The sequence below is a fragment of the Xiphias gladius genome, chromosome 4, assembly GCF_016859285.1.
Source record: "Xiphias gladius isolate SHS-SW01 ecotype Sanya breed wild chromosome 4, ASM1685928v1, whole genome shotgun sequence".
NCBI classification, from domain to species: Eukaryota; Metazoa; Chordata; class Actinopteri; order Istiophoriformes; family Xiphiidae; genus Xiphias; species Xiphias gladius.
The window spans coordinates 9,679,150-9,701,408 of record NC_053403.1 but is presented as its reverse complement, the minus strand read 5'-3'; the positions used below and the strand labels follow the sequence as shown (position 1 = coordinate 9,701,408).

The 22,259-nt window shown below is 40.8% G+C and overlaps 3 protein-coding genes across 5 annotated transcripts in view; all 3 read left to right on the top strand.

Moving 5' to 3' along the window:
* The window catches only part of LOC120788791 (rho-associated protein kinase 2-like), a 32,224-nt gene extending 18,794 nt beyond the window's left edge, over nucleotides 1-13,430 (top strand). Inside the window, exons 16-33 of one of the 2 annotated variants that reach the window (XM_040124912.1) lie at nucleotides 794-900; nucleotides 1,115-1,274; nucleotides 1,702-1,862; nucleotides 2,351-2,535; nucleotides 2,789-2,858; nucleotides 3,102-3,205; nucleotides 3,987-4,173; nucleotides 4,867-4,960; nucleotides 5,228-5,322; nucleotides 5,622-5,810; nucleotides 6,928-7,096; nucleotides 8,251-8,318; nucleotides 8,437-8,525; nucleotides 9,259-9,337; nucleotides 9,494-9,761; nucleotides 10,897-11,170; nucleotides 12,552-12,652; nucleotides 13,302-13,430. In XM_040124912.1, coding sequence (XP_039980846.1) covers nucleotides 794-900; nucleotides 1,115-1,274; nucleotides 1,702-1,862; nucleotides 2,351-2,535; nucleotides 2,789-2,858; nucleotides 3,102-3,205; nucleotides 3,987-4,173; nucleotides 4,867-4,960; nucleotides 5,228-5,322; nucleotides 5,622-5,810; nucleotides 6,928-7,096; nucleotides 8,251-8,318; nucleotides 8,437-8,525; nucleotides 9,259-9,337; nucleotides 9,494-9,761; nucleotides 10,897-11,170; nucleotides 12,552-12,627 — 2,375 coding nt within the window. In that variant the 3' untranslated portion in view covers nucleotides 12,628-12,652; nucleotides 13,302-13,430. The remainder of the gene's footprint in view (nucleotides 1-793; nucleotides 901-1,114; nucleotides 1,275-1,701; nucleotides 1,863-2,350; nucleotides 2,536-2,788; nucleotides 2,859-3,101; nucleotides 3,206-3,986; nucleotides 4,174-4,866; nucleotides 4,961-5,227; nucleotides 5,323-5,621; nucleotides 5,811-6,927; nucleotides 7,097-8,250; nucleotides 8,319-8,436; nucleotides 8,526-9,258; nucleotides 9,338-9,493; nucleotides 9,762-10,896; nucleotides 11,171-12,551; nucleotides 12,653-13,301) is intronic. The other variant, XM_040124913.1, reaches the window with a different exon arrangement.
* Nucleotides 13,431-14,155: 725 nt separating this feature from the next.
* On the top strand, nucleotides 14,156-18,012 carry LOC120788556 (leucine-rich alpha-2-glycoprotein-like). Its single transcript, XM_040124401.1, has 2 exons — nucleotides 14,156-16,816; nucleotides 16,991-18,012. Exon 2 carries the CDS (start codon nucleotides 16,993-16,995, stop codon nucleotides 17,989-17,991), a length of 999 nt encoding a protein of 332 aa, XP_039980335.1. The 5' UTR covers nucleotides 14,156-16,816; nucleotides 16,991-16,992; the 3' UTR covers nucleotides 17,992-18,012.
* An 851-nt stretch (nucleotides 18,013-18,863) lies between these two features.
* LOC120788554 (leucine-rich alpha-2-glycoprotein-like) lies at nucleotides 18,864-20,443 on the top strand. Of its 2 annotated transcripts, XM_040124400.1 has the most exons (3): nucleotides 18,864-18,935; nucleotides 19,033-19,192; nucleotides 19,283-20,443. In XM_040124400.1, exons 1-3 carry the CDS (start codon nucleotides 18,870-18,872, stop codon nucleotides 20,056-20,058), a joined length of 1,002 nt encoding a protein of 333 aa, XP_039980334.1. In that variant the 5' UTR covers nucleotides 18,864-18,869; the 3' UTR covers nucleotides 20,059-20,443. The 2 variants fall into 2 exon arrangements, with proteins under 2 accessions (XP_039980334.1, XP_039980333.1); XM_040124399.1 differs by having other exon boundaries at nucleotides 19,033-20,443.
* The last annotated feature ends 1,816 nt before the right edge of the window (nucleotides 20,444-22,259 follow it).

Sequence of the window (22,259 nt, the reverse complement as noted above, 5' to 3'; positions counted from 1 at the left end):
TTTATATTCCAAAGTTTAATGCTTCTGGTAAAATGTTATGTTAAGGTTAGCAATATTAGAATTTCACCAGTCGAAAAAGGTGAATTCACTGCCGTAACTGCCGGTAATCAAACTGTGAGATTCATGGGCTCATTCAAAGCAGCTGAAGTAAACATCTCCTCAGTAGCAGGAAAAAGGCATTACACAACTCAAAGCTGGACGCTGGACAGGGTATTAGATGTGAGGCGTTTTTTTTTTTTTTTTTTCTTTGGATCAGGCCTTGGGAAATATCTGATCATAGGTGGAAACATCTGTGCACACGGCAGAGAGTGAAGCAAGAGGATATAAAAGCCAAAGCCGGACAAAAGCCAGCAACTCTTGTGAGACACTGTTTGGAAACTTAAACATACTCAGTCCATGCAGAGAGGCCAGACGCCGAGGTCAGAAGGGACGTGTCAAAACACGCCTGTTTGCTGTGATGCCTTATGCTTTTTTTTTTTTTTTTTTCCTGGTAAAAATCTCCACTTGGGTGGAGTTCGTCACAGGGAAGATAAACATCAAGTGCAGCGTTTTTCGTGTATTTAAGGCAAAAACGTGTGCAGGACCTCTATGTAATGTCTCACCTTAGATCATGTCTGTTTGAAACTGAATAGTTCAGGTTTTTGCATTCACTGCGTGTTTGCCTCAAGTCTTGTCATATACTTCCTAATTCTATCAGTGAGCACCATGATAAATCTTACAAGTCCTCCTCTTTTCTCTCTATAATTGTCATGCTCTCACTTCGGTCTCCCTACTTCCATTCCCCATCTCCCAGGACGTATCTCTGGCCTGGAAGGACAGGTGAAAGAGCTGAAGTCATCTCTCTCCAAGGTCCAGTCTGAAAAGAAGCAGCTACAAGAGAAGCTCAGTGACCTCGAGAAGGTTAGTTGTCATTTCTAATTACTGATTTCCAATGTGAATTGAGAGTCAAGACTAGGTCAAGAGGTATTCCTCCTGAAAACCTACATTTGTCATTTCTAGCTAGCATATTATACATTTTCCTTTGGCTGTTCCCACACAATAAGTTCAATAAATACAAAATATCCCTATGAACTATTAGCCACGAGAAACCTGATGTCCACTTTTGACTCTGTAGGTAAAGAGCAACCAAGAGATTGACTTGACGTTCAAGCTAAAGTCGCTCCAGCAGAGTCTGGAGCAGGAGGAGGCAGAACACAAGGCCACCAAAGCCAAGCTCACTGATAAAAACAAGGTCTACCAGTCCATCGAGGAGGCGAAGTCTGAGGCCCTTAAAGGTGAGCGAGCAGGAGGAGATTAGAGCATCAGCATCTGGTCGGTAGTTTAAAGTTAATTTGCTAACAATTACCACACCTCACACAGATATTGAGATAATAAAAAACAAAGAAATAGAAAAGTTTTACCGATCATGAAAGGCTGTAGCAGAAATGAATAAGCCACTGGAAAAAGGGCTGATTGACAGAGTACACCTTGGACAAATAGCATTTGAAAATAATCGTGGTTTGTGCCCAGCGATTTGACAGAAAATTATAACAGGCTGGCCTTCGAAGATTGTGCTCTGATTGTCCTTCTCGCACTCCGCCATTTATCCGGTGGCCCCAGCAGGCTCAAAGAGCGGCAAAAACTGTTTTGTCAATAGCGTGGTGTCGAGTGCAGCATAGATTACCCTCTTGATGGTTTTCCTGGTCACTTCCTTTGGTCCAGAGGTGGAGTGCACCCTGCAGGAGGAGCGCAGCTTGAAGCTGCAGGCGGAGGGCAAACTGCTGCAGCTAGAGAAGGACCACTCCATGCTGGACTGTGACTACAAGCAGGCACAGCACAAACTGGATGAACTGCGGGCACAGAAGGAGAAGCTTTCTGAAGAGGTGCGTCTATCTCTCTGCAAAAGAAAAGGTCGTTTTCCAGTAGCAAGCACCTCACACTCGATACTTGCCTATGACCTGCACTCAACGGCAAACTTCATCATTCATCCGCACCTGCTGCTAAAAAAACAACAATAAAACAGCAAAAAACTAAATAACAACAGAGTGCATCATGTGCTGCTTTTGTTTGTGATGCTGAAACAATCAGTTGATTACTCTTTGATCAATTGAAAGTAATTTACAACAAATTTTAATACCCAGTTTAATTGTTTTTAAGTCTTTTTTTTTTTTTTACGTTTCATTATGTCAAACCACTCAAATGTTTTAATTGATGTTCAGACCAAAAAAGAAACTGGAAAATGACACCTTGGGCTCAGGGACCTTCTGATGGGCACTTTAATAGAGTAATCCATAATGAAAAATGTTCCCCATATCTGTCAGTTAATGCCCCAACTGAAAGTGCTTGTGCGTGCTCTCGTGTGTTTGTGCAGGTGAAGAACCTGAGCTTACGTCTGGAGCAGGAGATCCACAAGCGGAGTCTGAGCCAGAGTGATCTGAAGATGCAGAACCAGCAGGTGTCGGTGCTCCGCTCCTCTGAGAAACAGCTCAAACAGGAGCTCAACCACCTGCTGGACATGAAGCAGATCCTGGAGAAACAGAACCAGGAGCTGCGCAGGTCAAACACACACACACACACACACACACACACACAGTAACATAATGAGAATCATGCACACTGTACATACATACACACAACCACACACACACACACACACACACAGAGCAGCAGCATTTGTTAATGTTGTGATATTGTTGGCAAATTATTGTGGAGAATCTTAGTCATTATTTCTGATTGGAGGAAAGTGCTTTAGCTCTGGTGTTCAGATGGCCCCGAGCAATGACTGACAGATTTTCGGCGGCATTTCCAGGGAGAAGCAGGAGGCTGACAGCCAGCTGAAGGAACTGAAGGACCAGTTGGAGGCAGAGCAATATTTCACGGTAACTCTTACCAATATTATTATTGAACATTTTTTGTGCACTCTGTCTGCACACAGCAGTGACAGCCAAATATTGGAAACATATCTCAGTCAACGTAGCAATGAATGTAATAGTACAGTATTTGCCTTGAACGGGAAAAGAGGTCATTCCTCACAAGTGGGTTTTCCACCCTCCAGTCTAACTGCTCGCATGTATGTGCAGTGATATGAAACTGACTGAATCTACCTATTGTCCTTCTCCAAGACCCTTTACAAGACACAGATCCGCGAGCTGAAGGACGAGTGTGATGAGAGAAATAAGCTGTACAAAGAGACACAGCAACAACTGGCAGAATATCAGGAAGAGAGGTTTGTTCTTACCACCACCTGAATCCAGTCTAGAAACACTAAAGTAAGAATCGGGGAAACACTGAATGGGCCTGAATAGTATGGAAGCTAAACTAGCTACGAAATCTGATTCTGTTAAGGACAACAAATAGAAACAGAAAGAAAGAAAAGAAGAAAACCAAAACAAATAGTAGAAATTGAATCCCAACAAGGGACATGGTCTGTGAAGACAGAAATATAAAATGAAATAAAACTATAAATAGTTTGTAACTCGAGCAAGATGTTGTGCATGAAACTGAAGAATGATCCAGGATAAAATACTAAAAACTCACATAGGTCGAGGTTGTAGAGTTATATGTCACTGACAGTGAGGAATCTACAGCTTAACAAGTTCGCATTTATCTGTACTTTTAAGAATGTAACAGACTTTCCAGATTAGTGGTGTTTGCCCTCTGTGAATTCATCTCACAGCCAGAGAGCAGGATATGACCTTTAACTGGGATGAGTGAAGTTTAACCAGATTAGCAGCATTCCCAGATGGACAACAGCCACAGATTGCTGTGGAGTAGTAGTCGATTTATGATGCAGTGTAACCCTCACTTGGAAAATGCTTAAAAATTTCGCATTTACAAAAAGGTCAATAAAATACTGATATATGTCCGCACTATATAGCCGCTACATTTCTCACCAGCATAATGACAGCAGGGATTTTTTTTTTTTCGTTGTGACTCAAAGATCTCTCCGGTTCTAGGTGTTTTAATGAGACGATTAAAATCAGTTCCTGCTCTCCTTGCCTCCACAGGGACTCGCTGACAGCCCAGCTGGAAACCAGTCTGACCAAGGCGGACTCTGAGCAGCTGGCTCGCTCCATCGCCGAGGAGCAGTACTCCGATCTGGAGAAGGAGAAGATCATGAAGGAGCTGGAGATCAAAGACATGATGGCGAGACATAAACAGGAGCTCAGCGACAAGGAGGCCACCATCAGCTCGGTGAGATCAGAGTTGGGGTCGAGACATTTTTTTAGTTGATTCTATGCAGAAAGGTATCTTGTAAACATGGAGTTTTTTTGTAAACAAACACATTTTATGTTAACAACCAGTGTTGCTTACCAAAATGTGCTGTGTGTCCCTGAGGCTTAACAAATGTCCTTCCTTCTAAAACATTTGAATATTTAAAGTATTTTTGAAACCTGTATTGTATATTTCAGCGTTTGCTAACGTACATTTTCTTCCCTGCCTTTTCTTGGCACATTGCTGCACTACTTGGCGCGTTACTGCCACCCACTGCGGATCAGTGGAACAGCCTCAAAATGGCGGCAAGAAAGGAAAAAGATGGAAACAATACAGGGACACACTAACAAAAACATTGCTCGGGGAGTGTTGCTAGTGGACAAAAGCTCCACAGGGCACCTTTAATCAGTTTACTAACAAGTAGTTTGTCTTCAGCTGGCGGCCCAAAAATAAAATTCAACCTGATTGGACAGTCAGATCAAGACTGAGGGACAGAATTGACAACCATCGCAGTAGCATGGATAATACAGTATAAAAACTTTGACAAGCACTGACGAATCGTTTGCCCCTTTCCATTTCATTCTTCCTGTAAAGCACTTGCGCTACATAAATAAAGTTTTGCTATAGTACACATGGATGAGGCTCACTTCTGCCCCTGACACCCCCTTACAGCTGGAAGAGTCCAATCGCACTCTGACAGTGGATGTCGCCAACCTGGCCAGTGAGAAGGAGGAGCTCAACAACCAGCTGAAAGAAATGCAGCAACGTGAGTGCCATTTCGAGTCAATGAGACACGGCAGAGAGGTGTTTCATTCAGCCCTGGAGAATGTGTTTTAAAAAAAAAAGCTGTCTCACATATCTAGATGATTTATGGGGAGAAGGGTGTAAAAATGTCATAAAAAGTCTCTTCATCAGGGCAGAGATCAGTGTCTGTAGAATGGCACTATAAGTTAAGGATTACTTCTGTAAAACTTACATTAGGTCAAAATGTATATGAGCCCTTAGTTGGTAACCATCTCTGCTATTTATACAGAGCTCCAGAAAGCGAAGGGGGAGGAGAAGCAGATGAACTCGCTCAAACTGTCCTTTGAAAAGCAGCTACAGAACGAAAGGACGCTAAAAATTCAGGTGTGTGCCTGGGCGCCTACACAGGTCTAGAAGCCTGGAATATTTTCTATACTTGCTTCTATACCTTTCTATACTTTTACATTTATTTATTTTTTTCCACAGACAGCTGTTATGTCACATCATTTGTTGTTAAGAATAATTTTCTGCTACAGGCTTGTGTTGAACTCTGGGCAAGGTATAAAAATCTATTCCGCAGCAACACCGGTACTCCTGCAGGCCTACCTGTGCATATACTAAATTCATATTTATCTCGAATAGATCTTTGTAAAGCCACATCGTGCGCTTTTTTTTGCTCTCAGGCTGTCAACAAGCTGGCGGAGGTGATGAACAGGAGGGAGACGGTGCGGGGAGGCCACCGAAGCATCGACACTGAGGTGCACAGGAAGGAGAAGGAGAACAGGAAGCTGCAGCTGGAGCTGAGAACGGAGAAGGAGAAACTCAACAGCACCATCATCAAATACCAGAAAGAGCTGACAGAGATGCAGGCGGTCAGTATGCCCACACTGCCAAAAAAATACACCACTTGAATATATACTGATGCATTTACCACTAAACACCTGTGTTTCTGTGAAATACAGAAGAACGCAGAATTTTTATTACTAATTAAAATCCTGATTATGTAGCAACATGCAGATGGAGATACTGTCAGTTAAAAATGGCCTTTAAATTACTGAATCTGCTTGGAATTAATCAGCTTATTAATCAATAGTCCCAGACAGCAGGTCATAAATCACTTTCTCAGGACGTGAGATTACATTTAAAGCTGCTGTAGAAGGGTAGGAGGAAAATTCCTCCTGGCTGACTGCAGAGGCCAAAAAATATGCACCCTTTATCCTGGGGACCACGTAGCCTATGTTGAGCATAAAGACTGTATCCCTGATTAATGCCAAGGCAAATTAAATATTTTGTGCACCACACTTAATGATGAGCATGGTGTACAAATTAAAGCAGCCCAAGAAATTAAGTCAACATGACTCCCTTTCAGATTTTGTAATTTTAAATTCAAATATAAACTCCTTTTGTTTATACACAATTTCAACTTCCCGTCTCTTGTAACAGAATTGAAGAAAGATTTAAATAGCTGGAACTTTCTGTCTCATTAGGGTGGAAAATCAATACTGTTATTGATTCTGAACATGAATGAATGACGAATACCCACGTTCACTTGTTTATGTCAGTGTTTTCCCATGTTTCTTAAAAATCTTTATCCTATAACATGGACAAACTCATACCTTATTCATTCGGAATTATAAACACCCCAGAAAGCACCACAGGGACAACAAAAACAGGGCAGTCGCCCAATCATCATTATTAATGCTGGGCTATTAATATCCAAATTAAACTTTATTCGATGAAGCATTTTTTTGGATAATGACTAATTCTATTTTGGAAAATCCATCCGCTGGCTCAGCTTCTGTCCATGCAATGCTCTGTGCCACTTATTTGCAACAGGGTAACTTGTGGCTTTGTTGAAACGGGGTTCTAAATGTACAAACCAATTAAGTTTGTTTGCAGACATTATCATTTTTTTTTTTTGCTTCTTATAACTGCGAAGAATTGAAAAGAAGTTGGACAGTTAAAAGGCTGTTCGTGTCTGTCATTCAGCTGATAGCGGAGGAGAACCAGGTGCGCTTGGAGCTTCAGATGGCGTTGGACAGTAAGGACAGCGACATCGAGCAGCTCCGGTGCCAGCTCACCTCTCTCAGTGTTCACTCCCTTGACTCCACCAGCATCAGCAGTGGCAATGACCTGGACGTGACTGACGGATATCCAGGTAGACCCTTAATCTCACACTCCTCATCACATGGATCTGGTACCAACGTTCAAAGCCAATTCCATAGACACACCTCTGCATGCACTTTCTGCATTCCTCTTTCTGCTGTCTCTCTTCCTGAGTTCTTGCCATTTCCTTTGTTTTCACTTCTAACGTCTCTTTCTCTTCCAGGCCAGTTGTGTTTGACCTTTTCCTCTTTATGCTTCTTCCTTTTTTTTTTCCCCTCCCTCACTTCACCTCAACTTCCCTCTTCGGGGTCCGGCGCAGTGCGCATTACTCACTCTCACACCTCAGAATCAATGTCCTTCACCTACCAGCGCACACACAAATCTGTCTGCATCGACACCCGGCCTAACCTTCGCTCGGCTCGTCCTCTCTTTGACTCTGACTCTGACTCTGAGGACGAAGACGAATATGACGGGCAGGTGGAGCAGGGCCACTGTCCCCTGGCCCTCACCTATGAACAGCCCCCTGAGCCTGAGCCTGCAGGTGATCCTGCATGGAGGTTTAAACCTGGGGTGGGGATGGAAATGAGAACTGCAGTAGACCTAAGAATGGTTTTCTAACATTTTTATCCATCAAAATATTTCCAGTGTTTTCATATTCATTCATTCACTCACTTTGGAAAGCAGTAACCCCAGCTCTGGCTCGAACCTTCCAAGTTGCAGCTAATCCCTCTACTGCGTTGACTCTGTCTCTGCTGCACTTTAATCCTTTCAAATGTTCACTGGACACGAGAATACTCACAGCTTGATATATACTGCCTTGCTTTGAGGTAATTTATTCCACTGAAGATGTGAGAGAGAAGTTTGCATGTGGAGTTGTTTTTTTTTTTTTCTCTTTCTTTTTTTAACTAAAAATGAAAGCTTGTTTTTTAAGTTCACACCTGCCATATTTGCCAGTGTGATTCCTTATAACCCTTGTAGTTCCCACTGAGTAGTCCGTAAGTGTTTGTTAAAACCAAAGAGCAGGGCTTCCTGTCCCTTGCCCTTTTGGTTTCAGCGAGGAATCATTTCCTCTCTTGAATGGTGCCACCTTGACTTAAAAATGTCAAGGTGTTCTTTTACGTTCTTCACACTGTTTGAAGGCTGTTTTCCTCTTTGTGTTGACATCTTCCTGTTTTTTTTTTTGTTTTTTTTCCCTCTGTAAACTAGACTCCAGGCTGGAGGGTTGGGTTTCACTTCCTACCAAGAACACGAAGCGGTTTGGCTGGGACAAAAAAGTAACGTATCGACCATTATTTCACGTATCTACAGATCTGTTTTCTCAGTAACTACCGTCGCTATTGAGTCATTTCCCCCCTAACCCCTTTGGCCCCTCGTTTTCCTCTTCCTTCACAGTATGTGGTGGTGAGCAGTAAAAAGATCCTGTTCTATAACAGTGAGCTGGAACGAGAGCAGGCCAACCCTTTCATGACCCTGGACATTGAGTGAGTCATTTAAGGCAGGGTTCGAACATGTAATACCAAGGATTAGTAATAATGATACAGTTGATGCTACAGTAGTTACGTAGTGCTTCACAACATAATATGATTAGGCCTGTGTCCGAACCCCCCCCCACCGCACTCACTACCTGCCACACAATAGGCACTTAATAGTTTACTCAATAGTGAGCAGTAAATTGAGATTTCAGACGCTTACTAATCGTCGCCATTATCTGCGACCTCCATGACAGCTGTTGAGATGCAAAACGGTACAACTGGTATTTTCTCAGCTATAAAAGGCAGCACGTTGCATTGCGGGACTGTTAGCAGAGAGCAGTGTACATGCCGTGGACGCTACTTTTTTCGGTCCACTGTGGCGTTTCTGAGGACATTATATAGTGGATACATTTACACGCTCGGCATTCGGTCACTCAAATAAAATGGTGGACAGTAAATGTAGGGCACTGTATAGTAAATAGGAAGTGAAACTTTAAAACAAGGCAGTGGGTAGAAATTAGTAGAATAGAGGGAGTAGAATGAACTAAAATCAGGGTAAGCAATAGGATAAAAGTATGATTCGAGAAATACTTTAAACTAATATAACTGATACATTCTGCCATTTTGAGGCATTCTCTTTAGTTACAAAAATTTAAATCACTCTATACCTAGAGTAATGATTACACTTATTATACTGGGTGAGCTCAAGACTGAAGACCTTCCATCTCTCTCCCTCCTGCAGTAAGCTGTTTCATGTCCGGCCCGTCACTCACACTGATGTGTATCGTGCAGATGCCAAAGAAATTCCGAGGATATTCCAGGTAATAAGCTAAGGCCCTCCTTGTCCCCTTCTCTATCTGTCCCCTCTCCCTTCTTCCACTGACTGTCACTATAAATTAGTTATGGTGCTCTGAATTTACCCATCTGCCTCAGTAAATCTTCAATAAAGTTGCCTTTCCTTTCCTTTCTTTCTCCAGATCCTGTATGCCAACGAGGGTGAGAGCAAACGGGAACAGGAGGTCGTAGCGGAGCCCATGCCGTTCGGCGACCGCTCCTCCTACATCAGCCACAAGGGCCACGAGTTCATCCTCACCCTCTATCACTTCCCGACCAGCTGTGAGGCCTGCACTCGGCCGCTGTGGCACGTCTTCAAGCCCCCGCCGGCCCTCGAGTGCCGCCGCTGCCACACCAAGTGCCACAAAGACCACCTGGACAGAAAGGAGGAGGTTATTGTGCCCTGCAGGGGTCAGTACGCTCGGTCAAGTGTTCATAAAGAACTTGTCTCTCCAGCATTGGTTTGGAGTACATACCGCATATTTACATGCACGTGAATCTAGGTAGCAAACATGCCAACTGGACTGAATAAAGCAAAGCTGTCTCAATACAAAATGTAGTAAAATTACACGATAGAAACACCACCACCATTGGGCTTGTGTAAGCAGCTGCCATTTGCTTTGGATCTCTGACTATAAACGAGACTAGACCAGACCTAGACTCTGAGTTGTCAGAAAAACTGTGAAAAATGCTCATCACAATTTTCCTGAGCCCAAGGTCACATTTTCAAAGGTCCGACCACCCGTCAAAACGCCAAACTTACACAATTTACAATGAAGAAAACAGAAAATAAGCAGAAAATCTTTAAATTTTCGAAGCTGGAAATGTAAGCAAATGTTTATTTTTGCTTGCAAAACTACTTAAACAACTAAGTTGCTTATGACAGTGTTGCCAATTCATTTTCTTTTGATCAACTGATGAAATAATAGTTTCAGCCATATTACAAGACTCTTAGATGTTACTTGAGTGACCAAAAAAAAAAAATCTTTGTACATTGAAACCAGTCCAATAATGGCCCTTCATAACATCCTGTCTTTGTGGAAGTTACCATTTCTATAATATTTAAAAAATGTGTTTGTTTTGCTTTATAGTTTTGTAATGTTTTTTTCCACTGTGTCAGAGTGGTGTTGATTGAACATTAGATTTGGTAGACAAAACATGCCAAACACTTTGCAGTGTACTGCAGTCCAGTACACCACCACCCCTTTGTACAGCCTGAAGTTGCACCATAGAATAAAGCCCACGTACAAAGAAATACAAATGGCCCCAGCAAAAATATTTAGTAGAATACAAACTATCAAGGGGTCTTTCTATTACATTATGTCAAATAGCTGTCTCTGTTTTTCTGGTCACTCAGTTTGTGAGGAATTTGATGACGACTTGACTATGTTGGGAGATAACTTGAATTTGTTTATGCTGGGAAAATGCCGCTTAAAGCCACAGGCACTTTAACAACAACTGTTAAAAATCAGGTATCCTTTTTTTTCTCTTTAACCTGTTTGTAATCTTTTTTTTTTTTTTTTTTTTAATCTGTTTTCTCCAACAGTGAACTATGACATGTCCACTGCCAAAGAGCTGCTTCTGCTGACCCACTCTCAGGAGGAGCAGCAGCGCTGGGTCAGTCACCTCCTCAAACGCATCCCGAGGAAACACCCGCCAGTGAGTCCTCCGTCTGCAGCACTAAACAACCCCCCTGAGTCGCGTTCCTCGCCGCGGATATCACCGCGACCTTCGCCCAGGGGCTCGCCCCATATGTCGCCCCACCGTGGAGCCATAAAGATCCAGCCCGGCAGACAGCAGCAGTCATCAGGGAAGACCAGGTGAATACAGAAAATATTTGAAACTTCACCCACATTGCAGGCCATTTCTGTCGTCTTCTAACTTGACTATAATGACCGTCTACACTAAATATGGCCACCTTGTTCCCAGGGTCATACTTCCTATGGCTGATGTGTAGGGCTTGTTATTTCCAGTTTTTATTAAAACCACAAAATATTGTATTCATACCCCAATATTATATCAGGTTAATTGGTAAAAAGGCAAGAGCAATGTAAATAAAAGCCACATCCATACACTCAATAGATGCTCCAAAACAAACAAGTGAATGAGTACAGCTTTGGCATTTCAACAGGTAAATCCAATGAAGATATAAGGTCAGAACATCATAGGTGTATTCGATAAATCTATTTGGTTCTTTTTTCTTTATACACTTTTTATTTTAATCTATCGATCTTTAAGTAGGTGGTTAGTACAAAACATTTGGGGGTTTAAATTTGATTTTGAAAGTTCCATTTGCAATGGGTATTTTAAAAAAAGTTATTTTAACTAGGGACTGTGGCGGTTGGTTTGTGTTTTCTATTAATTATTGGCTTCATTTCCTTTTACTGGAAGCATTTTCTGAGCTGTCACCCTCACAACCCAACCTCATTTACTGTTAACTGTATTGATCAATGTCCCTCTGCAGCAGGAAACATAACTTGAGGCTGGAAATCCGAGCTACTCTTACAAAAAAATCTTGGTATCTCTCAGCAAGAAAATGTATTATAAAAAACTCCGTCACAATCAAAACCAGCCTTTCTTATTGGTTGTCTCTGCTGATGACTCTCTATCTGTGTGTGGCGGAAATTGGCTTAAAGCTGTAGCTGACATAGGATAATCCTGCTTTGAACGGGATTCATGAATCGTTTGCATAGCCCGTGCATAACACTGTGTAGAGCATTAACGCTCCAACATGGCACCTCACTCAGCGTCAGTGGCCACCTAATGGAGTAGAAAATGGCACCAAACAACTAGAGTGAGAGTTACTAACTGTATCTGTCTTGTTTTCTGTGACTGATGGGGACGCTCGGTTATAAAGTTTGCTCTCACAGTCACAACCTGACTCTCATCCCTCAGCACTGGCCCCATGCTCCGTATCATCCTCCACTGACCCCTGACCTCTTCACCTCTGACCCCACCTTTCTAACGTCTCTCATGCTGGGAGACTGTAAGTAGCGGAGCTTTGCGCGCCTCTCCGCCCGCCATAATGCTGTGCTGCCGTGCCCATTAACCCTCTCATAATAACCGGCAGAATTTAGTCACTCCCGAAACTACTCACAGCTCTACACTGCCCCCCGGCGAACGCGGAAGGCATTGCCCCAACAGGTTATGAAGCACTGAAGGCTCTCGACCCCTCCGTGAACCTCATACTTACTGTTTCAGACTGCTTGAGTTTGGCCTGAGAGACTGGAGTTGGTCGTTGGATGATGTCGATAGTGATGATGATATGTTCTTCTGAAGAAGGGAAAGAGGGGGGACAGAGGGTAACTGGACCTCTGCATGAATCATGTGTGTTTTGCAGTTCGTAGGAGGCCTTAATGTAGCCAGAAGCATGTTTTTTGTGTGATTTCCAAATTTGAAGTTGAGTGCAAATCATGAACGCAGTGTTTAAATTACATCGTGGTTACAAGAATAGTTCAACGTTATGGATATTATGCTGCTGCACATGCTTACTGCACAAAAAGCAGACAGCTTTTGGAATAATCTTGATTTGGATGTTTGCAGTGTAAAATATTAAAAGTGATAGTTTGACACTATGGGAGATAAGCTCATTTGCTTTCTTGGTGGGAGTCAGATGAGAAGATTGATACCACTCTCATTCCTGTATGGTAAAACTACAACCTGCAGCTGTTTAGCTTCGCTTATTATAAACAAATTCTTCATCGCAAATTTCACAAATTTCGCAAAATGTCAAATTATTGGTTTAACATATTACTTCTTGCAAACATACAGTTCAAGATTATTCCCAATATCTGTCTCCTCCTTATGCATATTTTACTCATGCACTGTGTGGAAAGCCTCCTGGTTTAATATGTGTGGATTTGTGTGGGCGTGTCTTTGAAGTCCTGTCATTCTGTACCTGGTAGCATCCCAGGTTTTCATATCATTTTCTCGCTCTCTCTCTCTTCACAGTTAACCCAGGCTGATCGGAGATGTGTATTTTCATCTTTGCGGATTAATAACTGCAGCCTGGACGCAGTGCCTACATGTGTTATTTGTTCAGGGAACTAGACTGGGAGAAAAAAAAAAAAAAAACACTAATCATGGACAGAAATATCCACAGAAACTGTCTGTCGTCATGAGAACTGGGACTGTGTTTGTCATTTTAACAAGAGGTAAATGAGCAGATTCTTCATATCACAGTGAGACTTCACCCAAAAAAAAGTAAAAAAAACTGAGTTCTTGGTGATAAAAACTGTCTTATATTATAATCATCATTAAAAAAAAAATCTGTCAGATGCAGTTACTCACTTGGATTTATATTTGTGAAGTGTTAGGCATGTGTGTGAACATTTGTACATAGGATTAAGAGGTCTGTCTGTGTATTATTATATACAGAAAGTGTAGCTCATAGTATATTATTGTTTTATTTTTATGGATATAGCTCTGCAGCACATTATACAGTACATGCTTGTCCTGTAAATGTATGATTACAGTTCTGCTGAATGGAAGGTTTTTCATCATTATGAGTCTTTATTTTCTTGGACATACTTCATTACACAAAATAGATCTGTTACGACATGACACAGAATAATGTGAATTGAACAGAAACAATGCAGTTTTTTTTTTTTTTCTTGCAGTTTATGACAAATTCAAATAAATTCTGTTACCCTGAAAATGAATAATTCATGTTTCATTTATGTTTAAAATCCCATATGTAGGATTTGTCATTACAAAACAACTAAAAAAAAAACCCACACACTTACACTTCAATATATATATATATATATATATATATGTATATATTACACACATACATCTTTGTTGTTTCATATACATGAAAAGCATATGTAGTATTCACTGTATAGCAATACTAAAGTAATGTCATTGATGTCAAAAGATAAGCAATAACATAACATTGTAAATACAGACATGTTATAGAAACAGTTGTTGTATCTGACTACTGTATATTTTAGGAGACTGATTGAACTATACCAGAATAGGTTTGTCTCTATCTAAGTAGTGCATGTGGATTGAGTGGGCTTGACTGAAATAAATCTTTCAGATCTGCCTAAAGCCAACTGGCACTCATCATACATAATGTAACGGTTCATCATGTTGCCCATCTGCTAAAATCGTATTTCATACTGCAGGTCTAATCCATTCCCTGTGATCAGGCAGCATGAAACCTCCTGTGCCGACCAATGTGACCTCAGGTGGCACGTAGCCTTCTCCTGCTGCTTCTCCTCCTCATTGGGAATGTATATTCATTCTTTTATCTCTAGTCTTTTAATTTACATTTCAAAAAAACAACGGCATGTCTTTCTCTCAGTGATTAAATGTTGCTACTAAGTACATTTACTCACGTACAAATTTGAAGTACTTGTTTACTTGAGTATTTCCTTTTACTGCCTCTTTAAACTTCTGTCCATTTACATTTCAATGGAAAATGTTGTTCTTTTTTACTCTACTAAATTAGATTTAGAGCTTTATTCACTGGTTACTTGATGGCTTAAGATTTTACATACAAAAGATATGGAAAGCTTATGAAAAATGACTGCACTTTTATAGATTAAACTACCTGAAAGTACATAAATAATTCAAATTAGCTCCACCTCGCTCCACCTACAATATTAAAATCCTGCTTACATATTAATGCATCAGTAATAATAATGTAATACTATACTATGTAGTAACATAACACTCGCAGGGGCCTTTTTTTTAAGCATCATCAGTACTTTTACTCTTGATACTTTTCTGTAAATACATACCATTGCAATAATACCTACATACTTTTAGTGCTTCTATATCGCAGTAAGGCTTTGTTTATTTAAGTAAAGGATCTGAATATTCGCTAGTGTAATATGGATAAAAATTGAAACGCATGTATCTGTAACATCACATATTGTACCGTGCTTGATGTGCTAAGAGATGTTCTTCCAAGAACACAGTGTATTAATTATTGTTATATTGTTTAAACTTTGTCCTGAGTTTGTTGTTTTACTACCAATGCTCCTCTGTTTGTCATTTATGAGGCAGGATTGCTATAACTTACTATAACTTGCTGGTAAGTGACTTTCTTTTTTTTTTTTGGTCCTGTTTTTTCTCTTTTATGTTTTTTAAAGCTAAAATGTGAATTTAGGCTTTGGCAGATGACACAGTGAGAGCAGCCTTACTCAACATGGGAAACATGTCACAACTGGTCCAAGGCTGTCGAGAAAAAAAGATTTGATCCATACTGAAAAAATTCAACTTGACATTTTGACCTTTGGTTCTTTATTTTGCTCTGTTAGACACTTGTTGCCATTTGTTGAATGTAAAAGTACATTTACTTAAATCCTGCACTTAATAGCATTTTTAAGGAACATGTGTTTTACTTGAGTGTTTCCTCTTTACTATTTCCTTCTTCTCAACTACATTTCAGAAATATTTCCCTTTTTTTAAATCTACTACATTTATTTGACAAGCGTGGTTTGCTGAATAAGATCTTACATAACATATGATGAACTTGTAAACTACAATACATTGTTATTGTCATTGAATACATAGCTCCAAGTCGGCCAGCTTTAACAATACAATGATAGATTAATGCATCAGTAATACAGTAGTAATATAATTCATAAAGATCTAATATTTTAACACTCAGATGCCATTTTTCTATAAAATGATTAGTTTTGCTCATAATACTTTCAAATTTGAAAGACAGGACAGGACCTGTAACGCAGTATAATTAGCTATACAATGATTAACATTGTTGTATGGATATGTTTACGTAAATAAAGGACCGGAATACTTCTCCTATCACTGCTTGTGGAATCTTTGGTTCCATATTATCCACACAATGGAAATGGACTGGGCTCAGGGCTATTTTAACTAGGCCGTTGGACTTTAAAATGTTTCTATCTACCGTACACAGTGCACAGTGAATAATTTCTTTCTGCTGAGCAAGCATCTTGTGTCTTGAAGTAGTTAGTTTCTCTGATGATGAATCCAATTTCCAGCAAAATAACTCAAATCCACCTAATTTTAAAATAATGATCATGCATTTCTGCTTCTTTCTCCCAAGCTCTCTCCCTCACCTTCTCCCCTCCTTTCCCATAGTAGAAAAATCCAAAGTAATGTCAACATCTAACTTATAGTTTTTCACTCAGTGGCAAGCCGTCATACATACGCTCACATGAAAGCAAAGTTTTCAATGTAATATTTCAGAATCAGCCATTTTTTAAGTCAAAATAGTATTTTCAACACACCAGCAAAAACCATGTTTCCAGGTCTTGTACTTTCCCAACTTCTTAGTCACTCAATATGTTGCAACTGCCTGTCCTTGACAAAGGTCTGCGTAGCGATGGCTCCTTGTTTACTTAATAAGTAATGATTAGATTGGGGGACTCTGCGCCCCAAATGACTCACCATTTTGCAAGTGAACCCAGCTGAATCTGATATAAGGAGCAGTCTTGCTGATACTCATTCAACTAGAAAACAAGAGAGTAAGTTTTATTTTGTTACTCATGTTACTGAACATCATGTGCATGACCTGGAAATTATGTCACTTGTATTGATTTTATTTGCGGTTGGCTGAGATATTTAAGTTTTTGCAAGTTTTCTGAGGTCTCTTCCACCTCATATTTGATTCTCTGTGTCCTCCCTTTCTTGTGTGCTAGTAATGAATGCCCGGTGTGCCCTTGCTTTCTTCTGGTTGGCATGTTTCTGCCATGGCACTCTCTCCTGCCCGGCTCTTTGCAAGTGCTACTCCAGAAGAGCTGAGGTGGTCTGTAACGAGGTCCCCCTGACAGAGTACCCCTCCGAGGGTCTCCCGAAGAACACCACCATGTTGACAATCCAGTTCACAAATATCACCAACATCTCTGAGCAGCATCTAAGAGCCACTCCCCTGCTGAAAGGGCTCCACCTGTACAACAACCACCTGCAGCACCTTTCCTCTAAACTTCTCCGAGGCGTTCCTCACCTCAACACTTTGGATCTCACAGGAAACAAACTGACTGACCTGCCTGCAGATGTCTTCAGCCATGCCCCCCTCCACACATTGGTGCTTAAGAATAATCTGATTGAAAATGCAGATGCAGAGTGGCTCCCTGATAACAGCAGCATCACCTGGTTGGACTTATCTGGAAATCGTTTAAGAAAGTTCAGAAATGCATTGTTCCTGAAGTTGCCGCACCTTGAGAATCTTGACCTTTCCGACAACAGTCTGGAGGGGATCTCTGCCAATGCTCTGGACCCGCTGACCAAACTTGAGAGGCTAAACCTGCAGGACAACAAGCTACACACCCTAGATGCATCTCTACTTCAGAGCACCCGCAACCTCACCTATCTGTTCCTCTCTCGGAACAAACTCAGCGCAATCCCCCCACACCTTTTTCAGCAGCTCTCTCAGCTCAGAGTCCTGAGTCTGGATGACAACCAGCTGAGCCACATCCCTCCCAGTTTGCTGGACCCTCTGAACTCCTTGGACGATGAGGGTCTGGACCTTTCGGCCAACCCCTGGCTGTGTGACGGGAAGATGAAGTACCTCTGGAGGTGGCTTCAGAAGAACAAGACGAAGCTCTTCCTACCAGAGTACATCGTATGTGCTGGACCTCAGTCTCTATCAGGCCGCTCAGTGATGTCACTGACTGAAAGTGAACTAAATCTTCAGTCTTAAAACTTTTCCATCCTCATATTGGTTACCATCTGATGTGGTAATGTACCCAATTCAGCCTTTCACAGCTGTCTAACATTTCAATCAATCAAATATTTTATTAGTGTAACCTGAGTGTATAATTAAATATGATGTGAGTAAAGCATTTAAGAATCTCTGTCTTTCCTTGCACTTTAATCGCGGAGAAAATGTGTTGTGAGAGAAAGGGTTTGACATTTTGGGAAATGTGCTTTGTTGCTTCAATGCCAAGATGTTGATGAGAAGATTGACACCCATCTCTCTGCGCACTAAATACGAAGCTACAACTAGGAAGCAATTAGCTTAGCTTAGCTTAGTATAAAGACTGGAAGCAGGGGGAAACGGTTAGCCTGGTTCGGTCCAAAAGTTTAAAAAAAAATCTACCTAGCAGCTCCTCTAAAGCCTCTAAACCACAACTTGTTATTTTTACTCTTTGGTTTTAATACGAATAAAATAAACAAGATATACCGTGTTAATGCCATGAGCTTCAGAGCTGCTGGTAGGCGGGTTCTTGGACAGAGCAATGATGAGCTATTCCTTTAACAGATTGTGTGTTCTTTGAAAAAAGAGAAATCCAAACACCAAAACTATGTGATTATGAAAGTGGATTAAAGGGATAAAACAAATACCCCTTTTTGAAAATCACATTTTTTGCTCACAGAAATTACTTACATATCACACTTAAAAAAACATACACTGTTGCATCGAATATTCATGCAGGAATGAAAAAAAGAAAAATATTGATTTATGTGTGGTAACATCTTTACTTTTAGAAAGTACATAAAAAAGTAACCACTCACCAGTTGATGAGTTGGTTTGTTTGCTTGGTTTTGTTTGCCTCTTGCAACATTTTGTCCTGACAAATGTACTCGACATTGTATAAAGCTAAGTCCAGCTCCATAACAGAGGGAGTTCTCCTTTGCCTTCAGGTAGGATTATGGATTTATGATCCCGATTTTCATAATTCAATGAGTTTACCTCTAAATACTTGATTATTTGTGCTTATATATATTTTTTTCTGTGCAGTGCTTAAAGATGAACTTGTGGCTGCTCCTGACTTTCACTGTCCTGGCTGAATGCCGTTACCAAAAAAGAGGCGCCCAGTCCTGCCCAGATCTGTGCTCGTGCTCTTCAGGTGCAGAGGTGGTGTGCAGCCTAAGCTCCCTCACACATTTCCCCACAGAAGGTTTATCCCCCAACACCACTCGACTGTTCATGCAGTCCACCAATCTCAGCACTGTTACAGCCAGTCATTTGAGTGTTGTGCCCCTTTTAGACATCCTCCAGCTGTATCACAATAACCTGAGAAGCCTTCCCTCAGATCTACTGAAGGGCGTTCCTCACTTAAACAGACTGGATCTCACAGGCAATCAGCTGGTCCATCTGCCTCCAAATGTCTTCAGCCATGCCTCACTCTGTAGTCTGGTGCTGAAGAACAATATGATTGAAGAAGTGGATGCCGATTGGTTTTCCATCAACAGCAGCCTGACCTGGCTGGACTTGTCTCGGAATCGTATAACTGGCATCCCGTCTGCTCTGCTTCTGAAGCTGCCCCATCTCCAGAACCTGGACTTGAGTCATAACAATCTGCAAGAGCTACAACCTGACGCCCTGAAGAACCTGCATCACCTGGAGACACTGAACCTTGCTGGGAACAGATTAATCTCCCTGAAACCTACAACTTTCACCCACAACCTGAAACTATCCCAGCTATTTCTGCAGGAGAATCAGCTCCAAAATCTGCCAGCAACCCTCCTCCAGCGTCTCCAGCACCTTGAACTTCTGCTGCTGAATCAGAATCAGTTGCAGTATCTTCCCTCAGGCTTTATGGGTGAGAGGAAATCCTCTTTTCAGGTGATCTTAACAGGAAACCCCTGGGTGTGTGATGAGAACATGGAGTTTCTAAGGAAGTGGCTCACTGGCCATCCTCAGAATGTCATCTTTCTGGAGGAGGTGACTTGTGCAGGGCCTGAAGCTCTCAAACATCGACAAGTGGTCTCTTTAACTGACAGCGAGCTTGGTCTTCTAAAATCAGACAAGATTGCAAATTAGTAATGGAGAAGGGGTGAAAAAAAAAAAAAAAACAAATAACATATTGATATTTTGTTCCAAATCATTCATAACTGTATTCTGCAAAAATATTATTTCAAATTAGAAATTACTACTGTATCAAATTCTGAAATAAAAGTTAATGATTCATTCTTCTACCGAGCATTGCTTTCTTATGATATCTACTTGATCTGTCATTGTGTGGATATTGTCCAGCCCACCGGGTGGCGTATGATACTCAATACATTTTCAAAATAATAAGCTGAACAGATTTAAGAACCAATTTAAGAACATTTAAGAACCAATTTACTCAGTAGATCCCAGCAAAAAATTTGTTAAAGCAAATGTGAATTCCAATATATTCTGATCACACTGATTTTTTTTTTTTTTTTTTAACTACCCACGAGGCGCATAATCTCATGGTACATTGGTATAAGTCACAGTATAGACAAACTAGATTTTGAATGATCATTCCTCAATGATTGATGATGTTTTCATCAATGAAAAATATAATCCAAGCACCTTAGATTATGAAAAGAAATGGTGGTGGCAAGTAATTGCAGGAAATGAAAGCACTCACCCCTCCTTCCTTGATGTGTTTTGAGATGTTTATGGTGAATCCTTACTCCAACAGATATGTCTCACTTGTTGTTTGTTGCATCAAAGACTGCAGCATTGTTTGTCCTGCCCTTTTGTTGTTTAATGATGTTGAGCATGTGGGAGTGTGTGGGCAGTGCAATACAATGCAATCTCTTCAAGCTGACCTCTTCTGGATGTGTTTAAAAATCTCTCCCTCTTTCTTGTTCTTTAGGTCTCTTTCTTTTTCTTTAGGTCTCTTTCTTTCTCATACAGTGCATGTGCATGTATATCTTCTATAGGCTCTCACAACCCTGTTCTCCACCCTTGATCACATTGAGTGCACCGGACTGTAATTTATTACCCTTATAAAATATAAAACATTGCCTCCTCTAGTGGCTGTTACTTATGAAAATTAAATCTTGTTTCTACATGTTTCTCAAAGAGTGGAAGGGAAACCTCAGAGGTTTGATCTATATCTTTCATTCTACCTCCTTGAATTGTATCCTGGAGGTTAAAAGTTTAGGAAATGTGAACAGATTGCTGGTCCAAATCCTAATTCCCTTTTATGAGAATTCCCTCTGAGAGGAAACATCTGTTTTGCGGAAAGTGAACAGGCGCACTCAACTCTACTTTAACCACTACTGCTGCTCTTGGGGCAAGATATTTAATGTCCATCTGCTCCTGTGAACACCGCGCGGCACTGAGGTTCGTGCAGTAGTTGGCTCAGTGCTCCTTGGGTACATGAGGATGGATCTTCCTCCCCTGATCAGTGTGGAGGAATAGAGCGTGCTCTCTGGCATGCCACCATACCGTCCGCTAATGATAACCGACTAACACTGAAATCTAAAAGGTCACAGCCAAGGTTTTCATGCACAAATTGCTGTGGCCTTTCTAACGTGGTGTTGTAATAATGGAGACATTATTTTCTTTGATGGCTGCTCATTAGCACATAATATTGGAGTAATTACTTGATATTTTTGTCATAATCAGCTAAGACAGAATGTCTCTGAATTTATATTTTCAGGTAATAAGCTCAGTATAGCCTTTGTTTCTTTCTCACTTTAGCTCTGAAACCAATAAGATTTTTGAAAATACTTTCTTATGCGCTCATCAGTAAACTGTGAAACAGCTTGTTCGTAGTTCACATTTCAATCCAAAATGAGCAGTGGTGGAGAGTAAGAGAGTAGGTTTTCCATTTTATGCTATTTATACTTCTATGCCACTATATTTTGAATGGAAATATTTTTCTTTGTACCACACTACATTTATTTGACACTTATCATCACTACTTACTTTGCAGACAAGGACTTTACATATAAAACATCTGAGGAGCCTATAAACTATAATTTAGTGATATAGAGTAATCTACCTAATAAAAAGTAGTCAATATTGCCTCAGTAATGAGAATCCTACAGTATAATGTCTATGCATGATAACACCCTGAAAAGAGCCCTTTTTCATAATGAGTACTTTTAAGTACATTTTTCTGGTAAAACTACTGTCACTTAAAGCTGCAATTTTTTTTGAGAACAATGGGTCAAATGACTGCCATGTGAAAGGTGATGCGTGCATTTCACCTGAGCCTAATGGAGCTTTTTTCGCATCTTTCAGCTCACTCTTTTGGT

Bases quoted from the DNA above. Each gene is read 5' to 3' on its own strand.
- LOC120788556 (XM_040124401.1), top strand. From the start codon at position 16,993: ATGAATGCCCGGTGTGCCCTTGCTTTCTTCTGGTTGGCATGTTTCTGC.
- LOC120788554 (XM_040124399.1), top strand. From the start codon at position 18,870: ATGTACTCGACATTGTATAAAGCTAAGTCCAGCTCCATAACAGAGGGA. The intron at 18,936-19,032 runs GTAGGATTATGG...TTTTCTGTGCAG, and splicing joins GAGTTCTCCTTTGCCTTCAG to TGCTTAAAGATGAACTTGTG.